Source organism: Brachycentrus maculatus, unplaced genomic scaffold (assembly GCF_059751285.1).
Source record: "Brachycentrus maculatus isolate JH-2025_06_01 unplaced genomic scaffold, ASM5975128v1 h1tg000152l, whole genome shotgun sequence".
Lineage (NCBI taxonomy): Eukaryota > Metazoa > Arthropoda > Insecta > Trichoptera > Brachycentridae > Brachycentrus > Brachycentrus maculatus.
In genome coordinates, this window is record NW_028280905.1 from 264,473 (window position 1) to 292,364 (window position 27,892).

A 27,892-nucleotide genomic window follows, 5' to 3' on the forward strand; every position below is an offset into this window, starting at 1 on the left:
GAAAAATAACTCCCATAATTAGAGATAATCCAGATTTGCGAACAGGTATTTGGACACACTCAAAGTATTGTAAATATTTTTTTAATGAAATAACAAGTAAATTGGTTTTTCCATACACAAGAAACAGACATCAAAAGTAAGGTAGATTAATGGCAATTCAGATGAAATTCTAGGACGTGAGCTCTGGAATGCTGAGACTTGGAAGGTAGATGGATCGTCTCAATTTGAAATACCTTTAATATATATATAAATATTTATTTATATATATATATATATATATATATATATTTATATATATATATATATATATATATATATATATATATATATATATATATATATATATATATATATATATATATATATATATATATATATATATATATATATATATATATTTATCCATTATTTTTTGACATCTCATCAAAGATGAAGAAGAATATAGAAGTCTGGGCATTTACGGGGCTGACGACCGTCATAGGCTGGTTTAAGTGATCACGTGTAACATTCACCGATTCTACTCATTATTGACAACCACACTACTCAAATTCTTGGAAGTTCTATATATATGAACCAATTTAGAAACCTTGTTCTTGAATCACTAGAACTTCACTAGAGACATCTATTGGTGAGATGTAAAGAAGCTTTTTACTAAACAGAAACTCTTATATTAGTATGAAAACAACTCCTGTAATTAGAGATAATCCAGATTTTGTGAACAAGTATTTGGACACACTCAAAATGTTGTATATATATATATATATACACACATATATATATATATATATATATATATATATATATATATATATATATATATATATATATATACATATATATATATATATATAGTTATATATATATATATATATATATATATATATATATATATATATATATATATATATATATATATATATATATTTATATCTGATCTGGTGTCCTCAATTCCTATAATTAATAATGCAGACATGGGATAAATAAAACCACCCTCGTTTTTAAGGATTATGGGATATAACCGCAGTCCTTAAACTTAAATATAAATCTTAAGCTTAACTTCCTGTTACAATACATCCTTTGCGCCAGGGATATTCAACCCTGGGTCCGCGGGCCGCCTGTGACCCTCCGCTATCGTGTAACGGGTCCAATTCTCCACTTTTTAACTAAGGAAATCATATTATTTTTTGCCATCTCACCAAAGATAAAGGAGAATATGGGAGTCTGGGCATTTACGGGGCTTACGACCGTCATAGGCAGGTTTAAGTGATCACTTTACACACGTTTAACATTCACCGATTCTACCCATTATTGACAACCACACTCTTCAAATTCTCCTTCATCTTTGATGAGATGTCAAAAAATAATATGAAAATAACTCCTGGAATTGGAGATAATCCATATTTTGTGAACAAGTATTTGGACACACTCAAAATGTTGTAAAAATATAATTATTAAGAATGCGGACACATTCTCGTCAAGTGTGCGCACCCCTGCCCTAAATGATGGCCTTATTCCCAGATTTCCAAGTTCATAATTAGCGTTTAAACTTAATCAAAACACGTGAGTTTAAGTGCGCGATCAGTTACTCTCCCAACTTGCGACTCGAGTCGTTAAGTTAATAATTCACGAGACACACAAATCTTTATATAATCTCCACCAACTCGTAAGTACACGAGTAAACCCTTTGAGACTCGATAAATATTTTTTCCAAATCATATTTTATTATTCTCAATATTATTAATATTGTGAAAGAAAAAAAATCGTAAATTACCCCAATGGTGCATAGGGCACTGCATTATACAAACATAGTGTTATCTTGATCGTTAACACACGAAGGAAAGGTGATCAGCCCTCCGCTTTAGGTACTAGTCCAGGGTAATATTAAATGAATATTAGAGTTAAATTACAATTTACTGCTGTATTAATGAAGCAACCGCTTTATAAAAATGTTTTACAAACTAATGATAGTAATGATAAAAAGGAAAAAGGAAGTTTAGGAAAGGAGGTAAAGGAATAAAAAAGGAATGAGGTTCAATGGATAGTTAGGATTCTTATGATAGATAGTAATGTATCAGATGTTTTTTTTAAGTTATCAAAAAAGGTGCATTTTTTACAAAGAGAGGTACTTTATTATATAGTCTGGCCATTATCACAGAGAAAGAGTTACTGAAGAACGATGTGCTATGAATTACTGAATAATGATTTGCTTTAATGATCATACTTTAAGTTTGTAAAATGAAGAATATTATTCGTGTACTTAGTGATAACTTAACCCAGCATGTGACTTGTCGTTGGCCCTGTAAATATCCAGACTTCCATATTTTTCTTTATCCATGTTGATATCATAAATAATTACCATATTGTATATTAACTGAACTGTTAATTTATTGAAGTAAGGAAGGGGTTGTTGGGGAGACCTATTAGAACCAGGAGAGAATGATATGATGAGCGTTAGGATTTCAAGGATAGGTAGTAATATTTCAGGCGTTTAAAAGTCATGGTGATTTTTTCGCATGAATATGTAATTTATTCCATAGTCTGGCCTCTTGAACAGCAAAGAGATTGCTGTAGAATAATGAACTCTTATGGCGAAGAATAGTGAGATTTTTTTTCAGAGAATAATACACTCATATAATGTGTATGTATCTCTTGATTCTGCTTTCAATTAAGAACAAAAAGTTTTTTTAAACTCTCGACGTTAATGGGTTATCCTTTTCTATTAGCTTTGGAAAGTTTTAAAGAGCTTAATTATTCCAATACTTTATGTGGAAGCTCTGAAAAGTAAACTGATTTAAGTAGATAAACAATATACGTAGAATGTTGTACCTATAAAGGTATTAAAAACCCTTACATTTTCTTTTTATATTTCAAGATATGATTTTTATTTTTTCCATTTTATAATAAAAATATAACTGTTATATATAACTGTTAACTAAAAATATAATCGTTATACATATTTTATAATAACTTAATTATAATGTCCACCGATTTCAAAGCTAACCGCTTCTTTTTCGGGACTGATTAATACTAAAACACTATCTACTTTACAATATTAAAAAAAGGTCGTTAGGCAAAAGAGCTTGGGTAGATCTCAAGTGGCTTTATTTTTTGTGTTGATTAGCAGTTACAGCCAAAAGGGATCTGTGATGTTGAGCGATTGGAAACATATTTAATAACGGTTTTTTTGGAAAAATCATTTACTTGTGTATTTATTAGTTGTAAATTATTAATGATCATTTTTTTTAATTTATTTATAATATTTCTAAGTAGTCTTACTTAAGTCCTCTGTTGGCAACAAAAACAAACATTTGATTACTTTTTATTTTAAAAAATGTCTAATTTATCTCATTTACGATGGTGTTTGGATTTTAAATATTTTTTTTAAATTTTGGGGACGTCGTAATATTGTAAAAGTTAAATTAATGATAAAAGTATCCGCTCTAACTATTTTTGGATTTTATCTCTCCTTCGAATTGCGTAATTAAATTACCCAAAGCTAAATTTATTAGAAACCACCTTTATTCTTCTGCGGAAAAAGGCTGATATTTTTTTCATCCCCTGAACCACAGACGGAGGCAATCTACCTGTCCCCCCCCCACCTGGTCCAGAACACCCCATCTCGAGAGAATAGCCTCTGAGGGCTATATCGGCTGAATCCTCCCCTAGCCATCACGTAACACCCAAACCATCCCCTAACGCCCGAATCCACCCTGATGCGATACACTGATATTGGGAGAGACAGTTATATGAGCTTTTTTATGTTTTTTTTTTACCTTTACTGGAAAGTGCGTGTTTTTTGCCATTTGAACGTGAAATTATTGGATTTCTTATATGAGTGAACACAGCGTTTGGTATAAACATCGCTTCCGAAGGGTTAAATTATATATTTGACGAACGAATTCACTGACTTGAAGGATCTATCACCTCACATTATTTCGTGTTGAAATATTAAAGAATTTTTTTATGTGGGAAATATCGATAATAATCGTCAATATCGGACACTGAATTATTCACATTAGGGATGATATCGCTTACTCCTTTCTAAATTCAATATAATATTTATAAATATATATATATATATATATATATATATATATATATATATATATATATATATATATATATATATATATATATATATATGTATATATATATATATACATATATAGATATATATATATATAGATATATATATATATATATATATATATATATATATATATATATATATATATATATATATATATATATATATATATATATATATATATATATATATATATATATATATATATATATATATCCTTTATTTATCTTTAATCAAATATGGGGATTTTCATGTTCAAGTCAACATTAATATCGTGGCGTACAATTTACGTACGTTTTTGACTTGAGCTTTGATCTTACCCCTTTGCCTTTTCCTTCCTCCCGTCCCAGGGTTCTCAAAAAAAAGTTAATCAAAGGTTTTTTTTAATTGTGGTATTTTGCACTTGTTTTTAGTATTTTTTTCTAATACTCGTGTATGTGAATGACTGTTTTTAAAATTCCCGAATAAAACAATATAAAAAAATAAAAAGGTTACAAATTTATTATCTGATAGTGCCACAATTAGGTATACTTCCGATACTTTCAAATCTATTGAATTGGTACCAACATGTGAAAGGGATCCAAAACCATTGTATACATACAAGTCCCAAAAAAGAGACGGGTACGTCTCGAAACCGGTAGACAAAAACCTCGATGAGTGGATTTATACAAATATCATAACATTTTTTTGTAAAAAGATATTTTAAAATAATAAAAAGTATTTGGATATAATTTCCAGTGTGTCCAACGTTATTTAGTGTTGAAAATTCTTTATCGACCGTAATGGTGTTTTTAAAAAAAAATCTGTCCTATTTTCAGTGAGGTAAAACATTTTTCGGATTTAAGAATGTTTATTCTAACGATCAAGGTGCCATTACTTGATGGATTTCCCTTACAAAGCTTAACCTTATTTTTTTACATTTTGTTTACGCAACACGTCGGTTTGTCGAACCCGGGGCAATATTTATTTTACGGTTGAACCAATCTTGTTCTGTCCAAATCCATTCACAGTAATAAAAGGGGGTTTTAAAAAATCACTTTGTACCGTGTTGGGTTTATGAAATGAAAGTTATAAAATGTAGAATGATTGCTTTTTATGTTTAATTCTGAATCGATTTTACTTTTAAGTATTCATTTTTTTTTGTTTTCATAATATTCTTATTCTTATTTCTCACAAATTTTATTCACTTGTTTCTTTTTCATCTCTTTTATTCATTTGTTTTACTGTGTACGTATTTTTTTTTTACTTATACGATTTTCATATTTCTTTAATTCTATTTTTACGCATATTAAAAATAAAATAAAAGTACATGTTTTGTCCACATTTTATTTAATGTTCTTTATTTTTTTATACTTAGCATGTTTTTCACTTTGGCCATTTTTTTACTAACAATTTTTTTCAGTTTTTTTTACTGTTACTTATTTTTAAAGTTTATTTGTTTTTCTTTTGATTTTTTAACGATTTTTCTCTGTAGGTTTATTTATTGATACTTTTTTTCTATTATTTTTGAACTGTTACATTTTTCAATCAATCTGGGTGCTGCTTAATAAGGTACTACTTACTTGCGCTTCATAGGTAGGTACGTAGGTATAAGTATGAACTTCTTACATACCTTCTATGAAACGCGTGTATGATAGGGTAGGCACTGCTTTTGTGCCCGCATAGCATGCACGCCCCTGGCTGTTTGGAGCGTGTTTGTCTTTGGGGCACTCTAAAATTTAGACAACATTCTATTGTCACGTTGTTGTAGCGCCTGGAATAGTATCCTTTTGTCAGACCGTGCATACGACATTTGACCGACTAAGAGCGTTTGTGTACTACACGGAATTTTACCGTCCGGCAGTCCGGTTTTTAAAAATAAAGGCGACTTCGACAGACTGTGATCAAATTTACGCGCACCGTGATCACGCACCGATCCGAAGAAAGATGGCCAAAAGCACAAGCCAATCCAAGCCAATCATTCGTTTTATCATGCTAACCGGACTGCTGAACGGTAAAATTCCTGCATGATAAAACGGATGATAAAGTTTGATTGGCTTATGCTTTTGGCTGTCTTTCTTCGGATCGGTACGCTAGATCGGTGCGTGATCACGGTGCACGTAATTTCGATAACGCCAAACTGTCGTAGTCGCTTTTATTTTTAATAAAAACCGGACTGCCGGACAGTAAAATTCCGTGTAGTGCACAAGCGCTCTAAGACTTTGGCTCATTCACTTTTGTACTTTGCTGGACAATGCAATTTATTTTTTTTTTTTTTCCTTATTTGAAAATTACATTGTTAAATTTTTTTAAACTTACATTTGCGATAATGTGTCCTTACACGGGGTTTTCTAAACTAGCTAGATAATTTGCCTTTATTTTTAAATCATTATTTAAAAATAATGGTAAATTATCAGAAAATAAAACACAAGTTTGAGATCATTTTGGAGTTTATTAATGCAAACACGATGTATTTTCGAGAACAAAGGTATTCTCAATAACGGGTGAAAATACAAACCTCACCCTACAAGATGAAAATAAAAGTTCATGAGAACATCTGTAGTCTTCGATACTAATGTTCACATATATAAACTCATTAGTTATTATGAGTTATTTTATATTTTTAACATCTCAACAAAGATGAAGAAGAATATGGAAGTCTGGTTATTTACAGGGCTTACGACATGTCAAAGGCTGGTTAAGTGTTCATTTTACACATGTGTAATTTTTTACCATTTCTACCCATGATTGACAACCACACTACTCAAATTCAACCCCAGTGAATAAGTATTTGGACACACTCTAAATGTCTAAATTTAAATAACTGGACAAATTATACGGATTTTTGGAACAGATTTTTATGCGTTTCACAGTATGTGAAATAAACCTGGTTCGGATCATACAAATAAAAGAATCTCTACTTAATAAGAGCTTTCTAAATCTAATCATTGACGGCTTTTGTGAACTCAATCGCGGAACGTCATGGGATGGATTATAAAAATACGTCTTTCAAAATTAAGAGATAAAATTGAAAAAAAGAAAAAATACTATGATAAAATTCAACGTAATACTGATATCAATTTCTCAACCACGCATCGTTCACTTCTCTTAACAACGTCATATATCAAAAATGGATAATTTTCAGTTGTGTTTGTTTTCGGTATGCCCAGAAAATGTACTTTATCCCAGCAAAAGCGGCATATTTTAAACTTAATTTTTACCCGCTCAGGGCAGAAAGTGTTGTTTTTACATTTTGAAGAAAAGGTATTGTTTAATTATTTTTTTTAATAAACTTAATATTTTTCTGATGAAATGAAAAAATTTTAGGTTTTACCTAAAAAGATCTGTTGCACAGTAAAAAGTTCAAAATGTGGCTTGATATTTATTTTTAATACATTTTATTATATTCTCAAACTTTAAAAACGATCTCCTGAAAAATTAAGTGTTTTGATATATGGCGTTGTTGAATGGAGTGAGCGACATATATTTTGTTCCCAGAAATTACTGCATCGCCTGAAATTGTGCTATGTTGGTTTTCAGGCTCGCTTTCAGCAACGCCAGCTCGAGGAAAAGGAGCAGAAGCTGGTGAGGATGTACGAGAGTGCGCAGGCACAGGCCCTCAAGAGGGTGGGGGGTGCTGCCCCCACCGCCCCCCAGAACCCCGGAAAGGTATGTCTATTCTACGTCAATTCTACTTAAGTGTCAATCTTTTTTTTTTTTTACTCTGTAAATATTACTATTTCTTGAAATTTATTGTGGCACGTGTTTCGATGCATTTAAAAAGTTTTTTTTTTAATGTTTTTTTTTAATATAATAAATTTTTGTGTTTTTGTTATTTACATAAATATTTCAATTTCATACTATTTCTCTGAGCCTGAGCGGCTCAACATTAGAAATGGGTGTCAACTTGCGGTAAAGTGGGTTTGAACCGAGAAACTCTGACTTGAGTGTCTGCAACACTAACCACGGGACCACAGCCCGACACATTTTCCACATGTTCGACTACATTTTCCCTCGGATTGCTTGCAGCAGTATGATGTATTCAAAATTTGAATAATTTTTGAACCAATTTACTAAAAATACAATATCTTTTACCCGAACGCTTTACTTTGGTTATTTTTTTTAATTATGAATTAATCCGACAGTCACTTTATGGTTTACTATCTGTCCATTTTTTATTTGAAATTAATGCGATGAACACTAGTTTTCATTAAAATATTTATTGACACGTGTTTCGATGCATTCAGCATCAGTATCAAATACCGCATTATCTCAGTCTAAATTTCAAATTTGCGCCCTTGAGAAGGGAAAGATTTTTTTATTAATATTATCAGTAGGCAGGCTGAGAAGAAATGAAGGAAAGGGTGTGGTCATTTTCATATTGTTTATTAAGGGTTTATGATTATTTTTATTTTGTATGGATTTATTTTGCTTTAAATATTGAAGTTATTGAAATTTCTTATTCATATTTTTTTAATTTCTACGTTGCCGTTTTATTCATTTAACTATTAGAAATACTCGGTCTTCTTCTGCTCCTCATTCTGACTTGATTCGTCTTATAAATTGATCATACTGTTCTCACGTCGCTGATTCCAAATTTAAGTATATTAAAAATCGGCGATTGATTTTTGTTATTGACAAATAATGAGCACCAATTAAGTCTTCGCGTAATTAACGAGCAATATAATACTGCGTCAATGCGACACAGTGCCCTATGCACTATTATGTGCGTATAAGGGTAAGAAAACGAAGAAGAATAATCGTAACTTATATTTTTATCATATTTATTAACCCCCCCTTCCCGGTGTTGTGTACCTTGTACACATTGATTCTAATAACCATAATATCTCCATGAATATAATAAATTCAAGGCTAAGATTTAAGGTATTCCTGTACAACATATTTACGCATTGATTTAAAAAATACTATTCATAATAATCAGAATTTATCGGGTACATTCGCGTATAAACAGCGCGTGAAGAGTGTACGGGAACCGCGACACTATATTCGCATCTCACGCTTGCATAGTTGCACTGTGCAAGCGTGAGGAGCTCAAAGCTCAATGTTCTCTGGCTAGCGGCTAGCGGGCGGGTAGCTTTTGGGCTCCCGACAAGAGTGGATCTATGCTTGTTCCGTGAGCGTTGCCAGATGGTTTTTTAATGTTTTCAGCAAATTAATCTAAATTATTGTAATTTTTTACTTCATTTATAATTGATATTAGTAATGTTAGTAAATAAGCACTCACCGACTACTTCTGTCTACCGGTTTCGAGACGTACCCGTCTCTTCGTCAGGACATACACTACAATTTAACAATCATGCGAACAACACTACACCACACCCACTTAGTACTATTCACATACACTATCACTACACATGCAAAACATGCAGAGCGAGTTGTTAGTCCCACCATGCTTTTGGGAAACCAAACGTCTCGAAACCGGTAGACAGAAGTAGTCGGTGAGTGGTTATTTACTAACATTACTAATATCAAATAAAATGTTTGACCACAAAGTAAATGCTTTGAATATAAATAATCATTTATAATTAATTATGGGGATAAGCTATGAATGTCCGTATTTTTCCGATTTAAAATCGCTAATTTTTTATTGTGTAGTGACTACCCAACACCGGGACTCGCGTTTTATTTGAGCACCGGGAGGGAAAGGTTAAACACGTTATCTCTTCAACGTACTCGTATCATAATAGGCTATCGAGTGAAGTCTGGAAGTGGAAACGAGATGTTGTATTACTTATTCATAACTTTCATCTTTCAATCCGATTCATTCATCGCTTTTCATTCACTGCCGAATGTGTCTATTCATATTGAAATCCTCGACTCAATTTTATTTATGAATCGCGAAAATCTAGCTCAGCCCCGAAGCAATCGTCCAATGTAACTGGCGCGTTTTACGAGATATAAATCCTGTGTATTTTTATTTTTGTATTACTATTTCATTTCACGTACGGACACACATAAAAGGATATTATTATATAATGGACTATTCTTTTCTGTTTTAAATTAATAATCCTTTCGGAAAGGTTATGGTTATTTGCATATTAATTCTTCTTCATCTATGTTGAGATGTAAAAAAAATAATATAAATTTTATCTCCTAATTGGAGATAATCCAGATTTGCGAACAAGTATTTGGACAGACTAAATATAAAATAAAAAATTAAAAGGATGTTTTCTAACGTTTCTCAAGTTTGTGAAAATAATCCAGGATTCGGACCTCACATACAAATGAAAGATTTTCTGCTTCATAAAAAAACCTTCTTCATCTCATCATAAATATCTTTAGCGAAATTCTAGTGAATTCAAGCACTATTTTTCGAATTTCAACAATATAAATAAAAGTTCCAAGAATTTGAGTAGTGTGGTTGTCAATCATGGTTAGAATTGGTGAATGTTACACGTGTGTAAAGTGATCACTTAAACCAGCCTATGACGGTCGTAAACCCGTAAATGCCCAGACCTCCATATTCTTCTTCATCAATATTGAGATGTCAAAAAAATAATATGAAAAATAACTCCTATACTTGGGGGTAATCCAGATTTTTTAATAAGTATTTGGACACACTCAAAATGTATAGTTCACAAATCGCTCACTCCTTTCATGAACGTCATAAATCAAAAATCGTCAATTTTTAATCGTGCATGTTTTCGGAATTCCCAGAAAATGTACTATATCCCAGCAAAAGAGGCATATTTTTAAATTAATATTTACCCGCTACAGAGCAGAAAATGTTTTTTTTTGCATTTTGAAGAAAAGGTGGTGTTTAATTATTTTTTTCAATATACTAAATATTTTTCAAATGGAAAAAAAACCTTCAGGTTTTACCTAATAAGATCTGTTGCACAGTAAAAAGTTCAGTAAGTGGCTTGATATTTATTTTTAATACATTGTGTTATATTTTTAAACTTTAAAAACGATCTCCTGAAAAATCAAGTTTTTTGATTTATGACGTTCTCGAAAGGAGTGAGCGAAATGTCAAATATGATTGACGTACAACGCCATTTGCAAAAATTATAACATCTTCAGATAGGGTCCTTAATTTTGTGCCACCTTGTAGAAGGTTAGTGTATTCCATATGAATGTTCTTGGTTTGTATGGATTGTCAGCACCCTGTCGACATTTTTCTTATATTCTTGTTCATTAATACGATCTTTAAAAACTTTTTACACGAAGAATAATAAAACCGGTATTAAGTTAGTTTTCGTTTTATTACTTTGCACTCTTCGTGTGCCCTTAAAACTTAACATTACCCGATGTAGCATGATATCCTCATAACTGGAATCTAACCAAACCTAACCTAGCTTTATATATTTATATATAGCTTTTTTTTCTAACCAAACCTAACCTAGCTTTATATAACCTATGGCAGTGGTTCTTAACCGGTGCTCTGCGAGCTTGTTACAAGTGCTCCGCGAAATTATGAAAACCCAAATTTAATGTTGGCTCATTTATTGTGCGATTTGAGTTGTAAATATAATGGCTAGATGGCAGCACCCTTGCAAAGTGAAGTTGTGTGCGCTCACCTCACGACAGCGGTCAAAATATCTTTGATTCTATGTTAGAACAATTGAAAACATCATGGGAGTTATGTGTAGGAATTAGTACAGACGGTGCTCCGTCAACGGTAGGTTCATGAAAGGGATTTGTAACCCTTTATTTGCGAACCTTGGCTTAGCAATTTGGATGAAGAAATGAGAGTAGGTATTTCAAATATCAGACCTAATATCGCTGAAATTTGTAAAATCTGACAAGCTCAAGTGTCACGTTAAATGATTTTCGTGGCAAAAAGTTTCATTGGAGTACTTATGTTCTTACGTATTTTTGTTGAATTAATGTATCTTTTAACTTGTCTGGAATAAAATAATCAGTTTTATTATTAATAATAGTTTTCTTTGTATGTTTTTTGGATCTTCAGTTTTGATGCACCGCGAATTTTCCTTATTTTTTTTTATTATTTCTTAAGTTGGCTGTTATTACAACTAATATAAACTATTATGTACACTACATATACATATATATATATATATATATATATATATATATATATATATATATATATATATATATATATATATATATATATATATATATATATATATATATATATACATTTTCAAACCCTTATACATTAAACATTTTGATTAATAGTTAAACTGACCATTTATTTTTGTCCTCAAAAAGGGACATCTGCCAATTTTTACATCATAGTATGTTTATTCAAGAAAACACGTATGTTTTCATAGTTTTTATGTATTAATTATAAGTCTCTCCACATGACTCACCAGCTATCTGCTGTAGCCATATGCACCAGAATCAAGTTGGATTTGTTCAGCAAAGTTATATGAAACGGTTATACTACAAACTATCGTGGTTTTTCACTTTTTTTTTAAAAAATGTTATCGTGTGTTGCTTTTTTTGAAAATGGGACAATGACGTCCCGAAACTTTACTTGGGGACAATGGGACAGGCTATCTAAAAACGGGACAGTCCCGTTCAAAACGGGACGTATGGTCACATTATTAATAGTGCTCCTTGACTTCAAAAAGGTTCAGAATCACTGACTTAGTGTCTTAGGGCCGCCTCTGTAGTGTAATGGTCAGCACGCTCGGCTACCGCACTGGAGGTCCCGGGTTCGATTCCCAGGGGGTGGTAAAATATATATAAGTGATTTGATCACTCTAATATTTATTCAACATTACCTACCCTGGACTCGTACTTGAAGGGAAAGGCTGATCACATTACCTTTATGTGTTAACGATCAAGATAACACTGCGTTTATATGATGCAGTGCCCTATGCACCATTGGGGTGCGGATAAGGGTTCGAAGATTAAGTTTCTTATGCTGATGCATGATGGAGTTCTTTTTTGACTTTTTTTTATATTCCTGAGAAATTCCACAACACAATTAAGTAGGTACTTCGAGAAATTCGGAAGACCAAAAATGTTTTCTGAAATTCTTATTCTAGAACTTCCTTTTTGCAATGTATTAAGGGTTTAAGTCTTTTATTGATATATTCTTTATTATTCTCCGTATATATTAAGAAATCAAAAAATAATATGAAAAATAACTCTTATAATTGGAGATTATCCAGTCTGTGATATTTTATATTTATTTATTTATTTTACCTTATGTACAGAAAATAAATAAGTTCATTGGCGGGCTTATTGCTAAAAAAATCTTCCAAGTAACCAAAAACAGACTAGTGATATTGGTCAAAACGTTTGATAGCATATATAGCTGTTTGCAATCAGAGGGTAGATAGTACTTGAACATTAAAAAAACATAAATTACAAATTGATGATAATAAGGAAGGGAAAGGAAAAAGGATGTTAAGGGAAGGAGGTAGAGGGTAAAACTAAGGGAGGAGGTTTGATAGACAGTTAGGATTCTAATGATAGACATTAATGTCTCAAACGTTTCTTAAAAGTTATACGAGAAGGTGCATTTTTTACAAGAAGAGGTAATTCATTCCATAGTCTGACTGCTTGGACAGAGAAGGAATTAATGAAGAATGATGTGTTATGACCAGGAATGGAATGTGTTCTTTCTTGGGAAGAACGAAGTGATAGACCATGATTTGGAAGGTATATAAAATTTTCAACAAGATATTTAGGTGCATTGGGGTTGTGAAGAATATTATAGAGTAGCGTGAGAGACTGAAGATTCATGTGCTGGTTGAAGTGAAGCCATTTTGTTCTTTCGAGAAAGTAAAACATGGTCTTTTTTTAAATTAAAAATTAAATGGATGCTTTGATTCTAATGACAGATATTAATTGTAACGGTTGATATTTTATGAAACATTTTATTTCTATCAATTATATTTTTGACTTAAGCCGTAAATACTAAGCGCCGAACGTGTCTCCCCTCTGGCCATTGTCAACCTCTTCCATACATTATTTCGTTTTATTTCTCTCCCCTACATTCTGTTCTTCTTTCCTCGGAATGGATGTTAGACCGCATTACCAAAAGTACGTAACACAGTGTGGCATACAGCTCTATACGAGCCCAGATCGGGACACTGACTTCATGAAGCGGTTCTGTAACGTGGCACCCACATCGGCCGCAGAACCGACTTTAGAGAAGGGGACAATCTGCTGAAAATGCTTTTTTAATTTTTTTATATGTTTGGGAATTATACAGCTTATATATAAAAATAAAATAAAAAAATAGTTAGATTGACAATTTTAAAAGCCAATTCTGCCATATAGCTCGCCCTTTTAACAACGTCATATATCAAAAAACTTGATTTTTCAGGAGAACGTTTTCAAAGTTTAAAAATTTAATACAATGTATTAAAAATACTACTAGCCACTTTTTGAACTTTTTACTGTGCAACAGATCTTTTAGGTAAAACCTGAAGGTTTTTTCTCCATTTGAAAAATATGAAGTAAGTATATTTAAAAAAAATAATTAAACAATACCATTTCTTCAAAATGCATAATCAACATTTTCTGCCCCGTAGCGGGTAAATATTAAGTCAAAGATATGCCTCTTTTTTGGGATATAGTACATTTTCTGGGCATCCCGAAAACATGTAGGTACAACTGAAAATTGACGATGTGTTATGAATGCTGTGGTATATTAAGAGAGAGAGAAGAGAAGAGAGGGTGGGTGTGTGAAAGAGTGATTTTTGGATTTGTTTTTTGTGATAAGGTTATAATAATAATATATTTATATATACCCGTATAGATATTGACAACCACACTACTCAAATTCTTGATACTTCCCATATATATTGATCAAACTCGTAGCACAGTATGCGCGAGTTCACGAAAGCCATCTATGGTGGGATATTGAATGCTTTTATTTATCAGAGACTCTTTCCATGTGTACGTCTGAAGTGTGAGGTCCGAACCCTGTATTATATTCACATACATCAGAAACGCTTAAAAACAATATATTCAATTATTTCAGCATATAATTTGACCAGTTATTTTTTTAACAATATAACACCGTAAGCCCTGTAAATGGCCAGACTTCCATATTCTTCTTCATCTTTGCTGAGATGTGGAAGACTATTTGTTTGTATGTGATAGTAGAATATGTACCAGAACTAGAACAAACGAATCATTTATTTAAAAAAAAAACGAACTAACCATCACGCCGCTTCCCCGCAGGGGTAGGCAGAGAGAATAGAACACCACACCCCTCTGTCCTTGCAAACATTCTTCGCCTCTTCCACTTTCATGCATCTCCTCGTACATACCCGCCGATTGTTTCGACTCCTAACCTGAGCCTTTTCAAGTATTTGGCATACTTGATCGTGCCAAGTTTATTTTTTATTTATTTTTTCTTACATTAATTTCATGAATCACAAAGATAGCCAGTCCTCTCGTTACGTCAAGTCACTGGATTTAACCCACAATAAGTTCGCAGAGTAACATGTTTCTACAACAACTTCTGGAATAGATATCAAATACTCTCTCCGTTAACCAACAGTATAAACGAGTTATTTTTTTGTTTAACAGCTAATAATTATTCCTGAGGGTTAATTTTATTTCTGTGTTTATTAACTAGCTGTTTACATTTTTTCATATCTTACATCTTCTTACCCTTATCAGCACCCAATGGTGCATAGGGCACTGCTTAGTATATTTTATCTTGATCGTTAAACACGTGGTGAAAAGATGATAACCCCTGCTCATCAGTTTTTAGTCCAGAGTAATATTAAATTAATATTAGTGTGAAAAATGCGTCGTCGAAATGCGATCTCTCAGAAGAATGTGCGACAAAACGATGTATGATAGATGTGCGAATAGTGAAATAAGGAAGGAATGCAAAGCTGAGATAAGCATTATTGATAAAATTAAGAAAGGTGTGTTGAGATGGTTTGGACATGTAGAACGAATGAGTGAGGAAAGAACGGTAAAACAAATTTATGAGGCGAATGTTAGTGGGAAAAGAAGCAGAGGAAGACCGAGAAAAACATGGCACGATCAGGTGTGCCAAATACTTGAAAGTGGTCAGGTTAGGAGTCGTAACAATCGGCGGGTATGTATGAGGAGATGCATGAACGTGGAAGAGGCGAAGAATGTTTGCAAGGACAGAGTGGTGTGGCGCTCTATTCTCTCTGCCTACCCCTGCGGGGAAGCGGCGTGATGGTTAGTTAGTTAGTTTTTTAGTGTGAAAAATCAGTAATATTTATTTAAATCCCCCTATCGAACCCGGGAGCACCAGCATGGCAGAAAAACACGCTAACCTCTTAGTTATTTGTTAATCGTCTCCTATGGGTCTTTTTTATGTATTTATTTCATAGATACATACATTATTTTTACTATATGTATAACGGCTCTTTAGGCATGGCCTGTGTTCAGCCGAAATACTTACATGTTAATACTTTAAAAAAAAATAAAAAAAAAATATTTTTTTTAATTATTAGATTACAACATTTTGAGTGTGTCCAAATACTTGTTCACAAAATCTGGATTATCTCCAATTACAGGAGTTATTTTCATATTATTTTTTGACATCTCATCAAAGATGAAGAAGAATATGGAAGTTTGATGAGATGTCAAAAAATAATATGAAAATAACTCCTGTAATTGGAGATAATCCAGATTTTGTGAACAAGTATTTGGACACACTCAAAATGTTGTAAATAAATTATCTGGTCAAATTATAAGCTTAATAATAAAAATGAAAATGGTATTTTCTGGCGTTTCTCATGTGTGTGATAATAATCCAGGATTCGGATCTCACATACTAATATAAGAGTTTCTGCTTAGTAAAAAGCTTCTTTACATCTCACCAATAGATGTCTCTAGTGAAGTTCTAGTGATTCATGAACAAGGTTTCTAAATTGGTTCATATATATAGAATTTCCAAGAATTTGAGTAGTGTGTTGTCAATAATGGGTAGAATTGGTGAATGTTACACGTGTGTAAAGTGATCACTTAAACCAGCCTATGACGGTCGTAAGCCCCGTAAATGCCCAGACTTCCATATTCTTCTTCATCTTTGATGAGATGTCAAAAAATAATTATTAGATTATTTACATTAAATACAATAGATACAATAAAAATTTACAGTATAAAGGTTTTACAATAAAATAATTACACCTGGACTTATTAATTCTTCATTGTAATCATAACACAAAAACACCATCACCAGTCCGATAATGTTAGTAACGACGAAACCCGGTCACTAGTCAAATAAAATAAGTGTGGTCCAAACTATATAATTATTATTTCACTATATAAAATGCAGTTCCACCATGAAATGTCAGTACATAATTGAAATCTAACATTTTTAAAATGTGTGATATCTCTTTTTATTATTTTCCATTTGACCAGACTGAGGCGCAGCAACGCGTGACCGGGTATAGCTAGTTGATTAATTTAAATAAAATATAAGTATTTTTTTGTAATCCAGACTAATTTGAGAATATTCTGAAAAATTTAACCAAGATTTTTAAAACATTTTTTTTTCAAAATAAATTTATTCAAATCAAATCAGTTTCAGTGCATGAATTTCAGTGGGAAAAAATGTTTTAAAAACAGGCAGCCCAATAATTTGCTTCGATATTAAATATTTTACAGGCGTTCTTCAGGATTTTCAGCAATTGGGGAGGTCTCGCTATAGCATCGAAGTAATTGTTCAGTTTTCTGAAAAAAAGGCTTCGACGGTACAGACAGAGAAACACGTTTTTCCACAGCCAATTACATTCGGTATTCCCAGTAGGCGCAAAATGTTCCCGGTCCGCAGTTTTGCCCGTGGAATTAAAACAGTCCGAGATACAGGACGGTTCCTTACACCCTTGTGAGCGAATTGTAAATTCCCGGCAAATATGAGACTGAAAACTAAAATTACGACCTTGGAATGTTTTTTTCTTCATATTTTTCAAAGTTTTTTTATCATTTTGAAGAGTATTTTTTTCATATATTAATTCGTTTTCTAAACATTTATACACAATCTTAAAATTAATTTCGCGGTTCTCTCGAATAAAGAGACTAAGTTTTTGGAGCTTGGAGGGTGACTTACACTTATCATTTGTGTCGCCTACTTTCAAAATCAGCCAGATCCATGTAAGTCGATTTGACAAAAAATGCAAAATTCTCCGGGTAACATTTGATAAATACCAATAGTATTAATCAGTCTTGAAAAAGAAGCGGTTTGCTTAGTTTGAAACTGGTAGACATTATAATAAATATAAATATAAAAAAACCCTTATCCGCACCCCAATGGTGCATAGGGCACTGCGTCATATAAACGCAGTGTTATCTTGATCGTTTACACACGAAGGAAAGGTGATCAGCCCTCCGCATCAGGTACCAGTCCAGGGTAATATTGAATAAATATGACAGTGAAAAAATCACTTATATTTATTTTACCCCCCTAGGGAATCGAACCCGGGTCCTCCAGAACGGTAGCCGAGCGTGCTTACCATTACACTACGGAGGCGGACAACTTATAATAAAGTTAAAGTAAAATATTTATATTAATTTTAAAACAAAGTTATGCTTCTATTATAAAATGGAAAATCACGTTATTGCTTCATATATTAATTATATTTTTCTTACTTTATTTATTTTCTCAAGATAAGTAATAAAACGTGGTGGTCTTGCTGTTATTGTAATCCTTCGTATTGGATATACCTTTAACGTCATATTTTTTGGTGATATTTGGTGACCAAACACAGCCAAAAAGAGTAGATATACCTATATTTTTCCAAATTTTGCGCTCGTAAATCATAAATATTCCATTACTGATCGTATTCTTGGTTTAATTTGTTTTGCACTTTAAAAAAATTACAGTTTTCAAATCCTCCAAATATTTCTTTCGAGAAAGTAAGATAATATAATGTATATGCATATTCATTCTCTTAATGAGGGCACACTAGCAAAACGCATTAAGTCAAAAATATTTAGGAATAATGGAAAATAAAAGAAAAAAAAATCTAGGTATTTTTATACACTACTGTTTTGTTTAAATGAAATTATGACTTATCAATTTTACGAGTAAAGAAGGTATTTTTATCTTGTAAATTATGATTTGTCCGCCTCCGTAGTGTAATGGTCAGCACGCTCGGCTACCGTTCTGGAGGTCCCGGGTTCGATTCCCAAGGGGGGTAAAAATAATTAAAAGTGATTTTTTCACTGTAATATTTATTCAATATCACCATGGACTGGTACCTGAAGCGGAGGGCTGATCACCTTTCCTTCATAAGTAAAACGATCATGATAACACTGCGTTTATAAGACACAGTGCTCTATGCACCATTGGGGTGCGGATAAGGGTTAAAAAAAAATATTATGATAAAAAAATTATGATAAAAAAATTATGATGGATGAGGGAATTATACAGAGGGTGGTAGTTTTTTTATCGTATTTATGCAAAAAAAAAAACAGATTTGTAGAATACGACCATGTAGCCATCTCACCCCTATGAATGTAAATGGAATAAAAAGAAATATTCCTTTATAACATTTTTAGTATATCTAAACACTTGTTCTCTAATCTGGATTATCTCCGCTTAGGAGTTATTTTATACATTTTAGGTATCTCAACATAGATGAAGAAGAATATGGGCATTAACAGGGCTTATGACCGTCATAGGCTTGATTAAGACATCACTTTATACACGTGTAACATTCACCAATTCTACCTATGATTGACAACCACACTACTGAATGTTTGGAACTCCCTAACAATTTTTCCACTATTGTTTGGAACAATTTTTACATTAAACGCGTTGGCATCTAATATTGTATAGACGCAGGGATGTAATGCTATGTTGGAGATGGAATGATAATATTTTCTTTATATTATAATATTGGAAATTGCCTGGCCAAATATGATGAGGTAAATCCCTTGCTTAGACATCAAACAATTTCTCTTTCAATCACAATGCACGGAAATTCTCTTCGAGAAATTCCTTTTTCATCGGAATTTTTTTGTTGAAATTTCTCTTTATGTTCCCTTCTCCACGAATTGAACGATAAAAATAGCTGAACTATTTTATTTATTGTTATATTACAGCGAAGATGTTATCTAAAGGTTGAAGAATTCAATAGTAGGTAAAAAAAATAGCGTTGTAACAAATTTCAGTTATTAATTTAATGTTGTAAATTTTTTATCAAAAGATCTTTGATTTTTAATTTATGTTTTACTTTATAAATACCACTTTTTTTAAAATCTATCGTGACACGTGTTTCGATGCATTCCGCATCATTTTCAAACACCGTATTTTTTAATATCCCCCCCCCCCCCTCTTCAACTTAAGAGAATTAGCTTCACATACGGTGTTTGAAAATGATGCGGGATGCATCGAAACACGTGTCACAACATATTTTAAGAAATAGTGGTCTTTACTTAGTATAATCAAATTAGATAGATAGTATTACCACAAAGTGACTGCCGAATCAATTAATGAAAAGATCTTTGATTTTTTTAAAGTACAACCTGCTTCTACCATCCATAGAGTTATTAAATGACGTAACTACATATGTATAAAAGAGCTATTCATTCGAGTAGATCTGAAATAGATCGCGTCATTCAGTCATGTCACATTTGATCGCATATAATGAACAATTTTCTTTTAATTTTTTTGACATCTCGACAAAGATAAAAAATAATATGGAAGTCTGGTTAAGTGGTCACTTTACACACGTGTAACATTCACTTTATTCATATCAATAAATAATTTTTCACTTCAATACTAAGCGTGTTTTATATTTTTCAAAAGCGCCTTGTTCCTCATGGTCACTTGGTATTTACTTGTATATTCCCTTTAATTTAATTTCTTATTTTCGTTCAAATTCCAGATTGAAATTAGCTTTATATGACCTAATAATGAAATAAAATAAAAAAATATTTTATTCCAAATTGGCTCGTTCGAGATGGCCGGACCCTTATCAAGAGTGAAGTCGAAGCATTTTAAATCATTTATTTCCCTCAATCTAATTTTTCTTTGTCATTTTTCTTTCCTCCCTCCCCTCCTCTCCTCATCCCCTGTTGCCATTACGTTTTTCACCCCCTCCCATCGTGTTTCAGATTAATATTAATATTTCATTCAAGACGTATTTTCAAATTTACTTCGTTTGGTCGCGGCCACTTTACACAAGCTAACTCGGCTAACGCAAAATGGCTTGTACTTTTTTTTTATAGATCCGAGGATCTGTCTGTTTCCTTATCCGTTTCTTATAATGTGGACTGCCAGCTATCACGCCATCGTTTTGGAGGTCTTCTTCCGTTGGGGTTCTTTAGAAAAGTAATTCGAGTCAGTCTATTTTCTTGCATTCTATTGGCATGGGTATTCCAGAATCGTCTTCGCTGTCTTCCCCATCTGACTATATTCTCCGTACTATATATTTTCTGAATTTTCCTGTTCCTCATTCGGTCTCTTAATGTGTTACTAGTAATGCACCTCAATGCTCTCATTTCTGAATTTCTCGGAAGAGATTTGGTTCTCGCTGTGTCTGTCCTGGTCTCTATCCCATATGCGGCAATCGGTCTTACACGTGTCTTGTTTATTTTTTCTTTGCTTTCAATATTCATGTGTTTATTCTTCTGGATTTTTTTATCGTAGGCACCCCGATATTACAGCCGCTTTAGACCTGTCTTAGAGCCATCACCTGCTCATTGCTTTGATTTTTCACAACTAGTTTACATGTTACTGGGTTTAAAATACGGAAATTCCAAACAATACAATAGGTACAATACAATGGATACAATCACACCCACACAGTGTTATATTGATTGTTTATTAAACGATAGCAAGGTGATCAGTCCCGCGCTTCAGATACCAGTTCGTGGTGATATTAAATAAATATAGCAGTGAAAAATTACAATTTTTTATTTTAATGATAAATATTTTTGATAAATGATTTTATTTTTACGCTGGAGGCAAATCCCTCTTAAAAACAGGCCACAAGGCCTACAACAAGCAGAAGAAGAATATATTTTCACAAAATCTCGATATTTTCTAATATTGATATTGAAAGCTGTCCCACCGCATTCACAGATATGATACAGTAGCATCTATGCTTCCTGACAGACCTCTTGCAAAGCAATTTTTGTTTTTGTTTTAAGAGATAAGTTGTGAAATTTTTAAAAAATGTGAAACGAAATTGTATCCCGATTTAACTGTGAATTTACATTTAAAAGCTTTCAATATCCCTGTCACAATTGCCCAATAAATACAAATTTGTAAAACCACTACCAAAATTTCTAGAAGTGTCCCGGTGTAGGCAGTGAAAGGGATTAGTAATAAATTAATTCAGTCAGCTAGATCCGATTCCAACTCGACGTTGGCCGGTACACAGACACCTCCACAACCCCGACCGGTACAGCAGATAGACACGGAACAGTGCAAAGACATTTGCAGAAATGCTTAGTCAGGGACCATTTTTCATCGACACAATAATATTATGATTATACACGATAAAAATAGTGAAGGACATTGGTACATAAACCAAGCTAAGACACAAAATGCCGAACCCTCTTCTAGCTGAACGGAAGGTCTGCTGATGACAGCCAACAGTCCGACTTTTCCTGAAGAGTTTTACGTGGTTTCCTCCCAGCAATGAGCAAACGCTGAGATGTTCCTGATTGGTCCACACTAGATTATCTCTCCTGTTCCCATCACAGATTCAAATAAAACATATTGAATTAGTTAGAAGAAACGAAAATCCACTAAATGATCTATAAACATTGTACATAATAAGCTAAGTAAATAAAAAATGCAATTTTATAAAATTAATTAACTTTATTTTCACCTCTTTTTTTAGTAAAACAATTAAACCTACCGGTTTCGACAAGAACGTTGTCATCATCAGGGTTTATTTTAATTCAAAAACATTAAAAGCATTAAAATACTCTCACCAAAAACTTCCACACACTCCGTAGATTTAGGATTTTTACGGAGTGTGTGGAAGTTTTTGGTGAGAGTATTATAATGTTTTTAAATTAAATTAACCCTGATGACGACTACGTTCTTGTCGAAACCGGTAGGTTAAATTGTATTTATAAAAAAAGTGGGGAAAACAAAGTTAATTAATTTTATAAAGTTTATAAAATGTGCCACAAAGTATCTGCGGAAAACATTCGAGAAATAAATGCAATTCCCTTCTTTAAAAAAATATTAATGATTTTTTTTACTAAGCTCTGGTATTTTCAACATTTCATTTCCATTTCGCATTCTAATAGCAACATGGTTATCCTCGGGAAAGCGTCAGGTCTCGAACGTCCTTAAAATTATTATTATCATTCGCTACGTCTTTGGGGAATTCATTGAATGGACGGAACTTGAATGGGTAGTTCACAGTTCAGTCATTCTCATTTTTCTTTCATCCATGTCGCGCTTTCTCAAAGACGGAACATTTTCTTTTTTCTTCTATTTATTCGCCCAACATATTTCCCTTTGAAATTACCATTTAAACCACTGTCTTGAATAAATGCATCTAAATGCTCTAGAGTTTTCTCGTTTCCCAAATAATAATTTATACATTGCTAGAATTAATAGGAAATTAATTACATACATTTTTAATTAAAATCTACTGTGACACGTGTTTCGATGCATTCCGCATCATTTTCAAACACCATTTGAAAATGATGTACACAGTAGATTTTAATTAAAAATGTTTGTATATTCTCAATATTATTAATATTTAAAGCATTTACTTTGTGGTTAGTCATTTTTACTTATTTTTTTTTTTTTACAAAAATGTTAATAAAATTAGTATACAACCACTCACCGAGATTTTTACGTCTACCGGTTTCGAGACGTACCCGTCTCTTCGTCAGGACAATCACTAACACAGCATGCAAACAATACTACCCTTCACCACCATAGCACCATTTACACACTCAAAACTACACAAAATGTCTAACACATGCGATTTTTGGTCGACCCGAAGACCAACATGCACTATAGTTTTCAATAGTTAACCGTAATGTACGGTTAACCTCGGCTCGTAACGCATGTCTGTATTGAAAACTATAGTGCATGTTGGTCTTTGGGTCGACCAAAAATCGCATGTGTTAGACATTTTGTGTAGTTTTGAGTGTGTAAATGGTGCTATGGTGGTGAAGGGTAGTATTGTTTGCATGCTGTGTTAGTGATTGTCCTGACGAAGAGACGGGTACGTCTCGAAACCGGTAGACGTAAAAATCTCGGTGAGTGGTTGTATACTAATTTTATTAACATTTTTGTAAAAAAAAAAAAATAAGTAAAAATGTATGTAATTAATTTCCTATTAATTCTAGCAATGTAGAGAAAACTCAAGAGCATTTAGATGCATTTATTCAAATACAGTGGTTTATTAAGTAGAACTTTAATTAAAATTGCATAGATTTTACTAAAAAGTGACTGCCGAATCAAGTAATGGAATTACATACAGTTTATTCTACAATATGGGGGGATTATTGGTTGCGGTGGTACGAGTAATGCATTTTAAAGTATTGTATTTGTTGCCCAAAAATCAGGAATGAAAATAATGTCATTATATGAGATTCTCAAACGATTTTTCTACTCCAAAATGCAACACCAAGCAATTTCAGCAAAACTTCAAATATTTGGCAATCAAACATTTCAATGAACTCCCTAAAGAAACATAAAAAATAGATGATATAAAAATCCTTAAGAAAAAAATTAAAGCTCTATACATTTTAATCTTTAAAAAAAAAACTATTTTATCTTTTATTATATAACATTAAACCACGAGTGTAAGTCCCTCACCAAGCACAAGAGCACAGACTCTTTTATGGAGAGGCACAGCGAATCGAAATATAAAAGTTCTCCATATGTATAAATGATTCAAATGTATTATGTTATAAATAAAAATGTAAATATATTAAATAAATAAAATAAAATTACTCCGTCGACAAAACCAGTTTTTTCAGTTTTTTAGTTTTTCAGACAAACCAAGGCATTTTTGACATCTCGACATAAATAAAGAAGATTATGAAAGTCTGGGCATTTACAGGGCTTACAACCTATCATCGCGATAATACATATATTATCAACTTATCAGCCGATGCATCGGCTGGTAAGTGATCACTTTAGATACACACATGTAACATCATTCTGTATGTCCGCCTCCGTAGTGTAATGGTCAGTACGCTCGGCTACCGTTCTGTAGGTCCCGGGTTCGATTCCCAAGGGGGGTAAAATAAATATAAGTGATTTTTACACTGTTATATTTATTCAATTTTACCCTGGACTGGTACCTGAAGCGGAGGGCTGATCACCTTTCCTTCATGCGTAAACGATCAAGATAACACTGCGTTTACATGATGCCGTGCCCTATGCACCATTGGGGTGCGGATAAGGGTTTTATTTTATATATTATAACATCATTCTACCCGTGATACCCGTGCAACCACATTACTCAAATTCTTGAAACATGGTATGCGAGAGTTCACTAGAGACCTCTATGGTGGGATGAAGAAAGCTTTATTAAGCAGAAACTCTTTCATTTGTAGTGAAGTCCGAATCCTAGGATTATATTCACATATTTCGCTCACTCCTTTCAACAACGTCATATATCAAAATTCGTACATTTTCAGCTGTGCATGTTTTCGGAATGCCCAGAAAATGTACTATATCCCAGTAAAACTGGCATATTTTTAACTTAATATTTACCCGCCACAGGGCAAAAATTGTTTTTTTTTTAAATGTATTGTTTTATAATTTATGTAAATATTCTAAATATTTTTCAAATGGAGAAAAAACATTCAGGTTTTACATTAAAAGATCTGTTGCACAGTAAATAGTTCAAAAAGTGGCTTGATATTTGTTTTTAATACATTTGATTATATTTTTAAACTTTTAAAACGATCTCCTGAAAAATCAAGTTTTTTTATATATGACGTTGTTGAAAGGAGTGAACGATTCGAGAAGCGCTAGAAAGCATCATAATACATACATTTTATTAAATGTGTTACAATTTCATTTTAATCTACATTTGACCTGATGATGGAATGATTATTCCGACAAGCGGTAGTCACGATGTAGTGTTTTTTCAAAGTAATATTACACAAAGTTAACGATGAATGGTAAGGAGAGTTTACACTAAAAATATTTTGAAATAAATGTTTGCAATCGATGTCCTAATTTCTGTATCAATAAGAGTTACCTAGCTATATCTCTGCAAAGTTAATAAAGGACGCCTAAGTAGTTTATGTGACATTTTTGTTGTCTTATTTTCCTATCAAGCCTACTTTCCGTGATTTAGCGGCGAAGTCCCAAGGATTTGGCTGTTTTGCTATTTGGAACTGTGTCTCGGTAAATGGTCTATGACCTTAATTTATTTTAATACGATCAAACCTCAAAAGTTCTGCGTATTCACGTGTTATTCCCCCCTGTCCCGGGAAAATAAAATAGCAAACTTTTGATGTTCATTTTCTTCTTCAATTTATCTGAATGAATTTAATGTATATAAGTATATTATAAGTTATATATTTACCGAATTTTTTTATGTTTAATTATTTTATCGATACGAATTATTATAGAAAATTATTATAACGGCATAAATTATTAGAGAAAACAGTATAAAAAAATAAAATGCTAAATAAAATCGTTATAACCATATGATTTTTTAAAATTATAATAATAATACAAAAAACACTAATAGAAAATTGTAATTATAATACAAAGTATTGTATAAAATCGCTATAACCCTACAAATTACTGATGAAAATCATTTTAACTTTACATCTCACCAATAGATGTCTTTAGTGAAGTTCTAGTGATTCAAGAACAAGGTTTCTAAATTGGTTCATATATATATATATATATATATATAGAACTTCCAAGAATTTGAGTAGTGTGGTTGTCAATAATGGGTAGAATTGGTGAATGTTACATGTGTGTAAAGTGGTCACTTAAAGCAGCCTATGACGGTCGTCAGCCCCGTAAATGCCCAGACTTCCATATTCTTCTTCATCTTTGATGAGATGTCAAAAAATAATGTATAATTTATTTATTATATTTGTTATTTTTTCGTTGGCAGGTCCGGCAGATGTTCGAGGAGCGGCGCACCAGGGCCGGCATCGACAAGAGCCACCCGCTGCAGCCCCTGGGGGGCGCGCAGGCCCGGGGGGCGCACGCCTACAGGATGACCAGCGTGCAGGCAGACGGCAACACCGTCACCAGGAAGGAGGTCATATTGGAAATCAAGCAGGTATGGATCGGGAACTTCATCATGCGCAACGCTCTTTTAGTGAAATGCAGGTTTTCCACAACAATTTGGACGTTTTACAAACCAAATTGGACGTTTTCCAACCAAACTGGACGTTACACAAACCAAATTGTACGTTTTTCTGACCAAATTGGACGTTTTACAAATTAAATTGGATGTTTTACAAACCAATTTCGTCGTTTTACAAACCAATTTTATTTGTTTTAAAAAACAAATTGGACGTTTATGAAATCAAATTGGACGGTTAACAAAAAAAATACGTTTGACAAATAATTTGACGGTGAACAAATAAATTTTACGTTTGACAAATCAAATTGGTCGTTATACAAATCAAATTGGACGTTATAAAAACCAAATTGACGTTTTAAAATTCATATTGGACGGTGTACATAACAAATTGAACGTTTTACAAACCGAATTGCACGTATATGAAATCAAATCAAATTGGACGTTTTTCTCATGATTCAAAGTTGTAATGAAAATCTGGTCTGAAAACTTACATACAAAGTACACATCGCGCGCACAGACTATGACAGCGCACCGCGTAGGCTTGCCATCTTAAGAATTTAACGACGACTAACGAACTCGCTAATCTTAAGAATAAAAGATGTGGGCAGGTATTCACACTTGACATTTAGATTATCTAATTTCAATTAAAAACCTGTAT

The 27,892-nt window shown here is 32.5% G+C and overlaps 1 protein-coding gene across 2 annotated transcripts in view; it reads left to right on the plus strand.

Annotated features, from left to right (window-relative positions):
* The window catches only part of LOC148308696 (uncharacterized), a 153,970-nt gene that overhangs the window by 107,747 nt on the left and 18,331 nt on the right, over positions 1 to 27,892 (plus strand). For both annotated transcript variants that reach the window (XM_088261254.1, XM_088261253.1), the window contains exons 2-3: positions 7,607 to 7,735; positions 27,037 to 27,207. In XM_088261254.1, the coding sequence (XP_088117380.1) occupies positions 7,607 to 7,735; positions 27,037 to 27,207 (300 nt within the window). The remainder of the gene's footprint in view (positions 1 to 7,606; positions 7,736 to 27,036; positions 27,208 to 27,892) is intronic.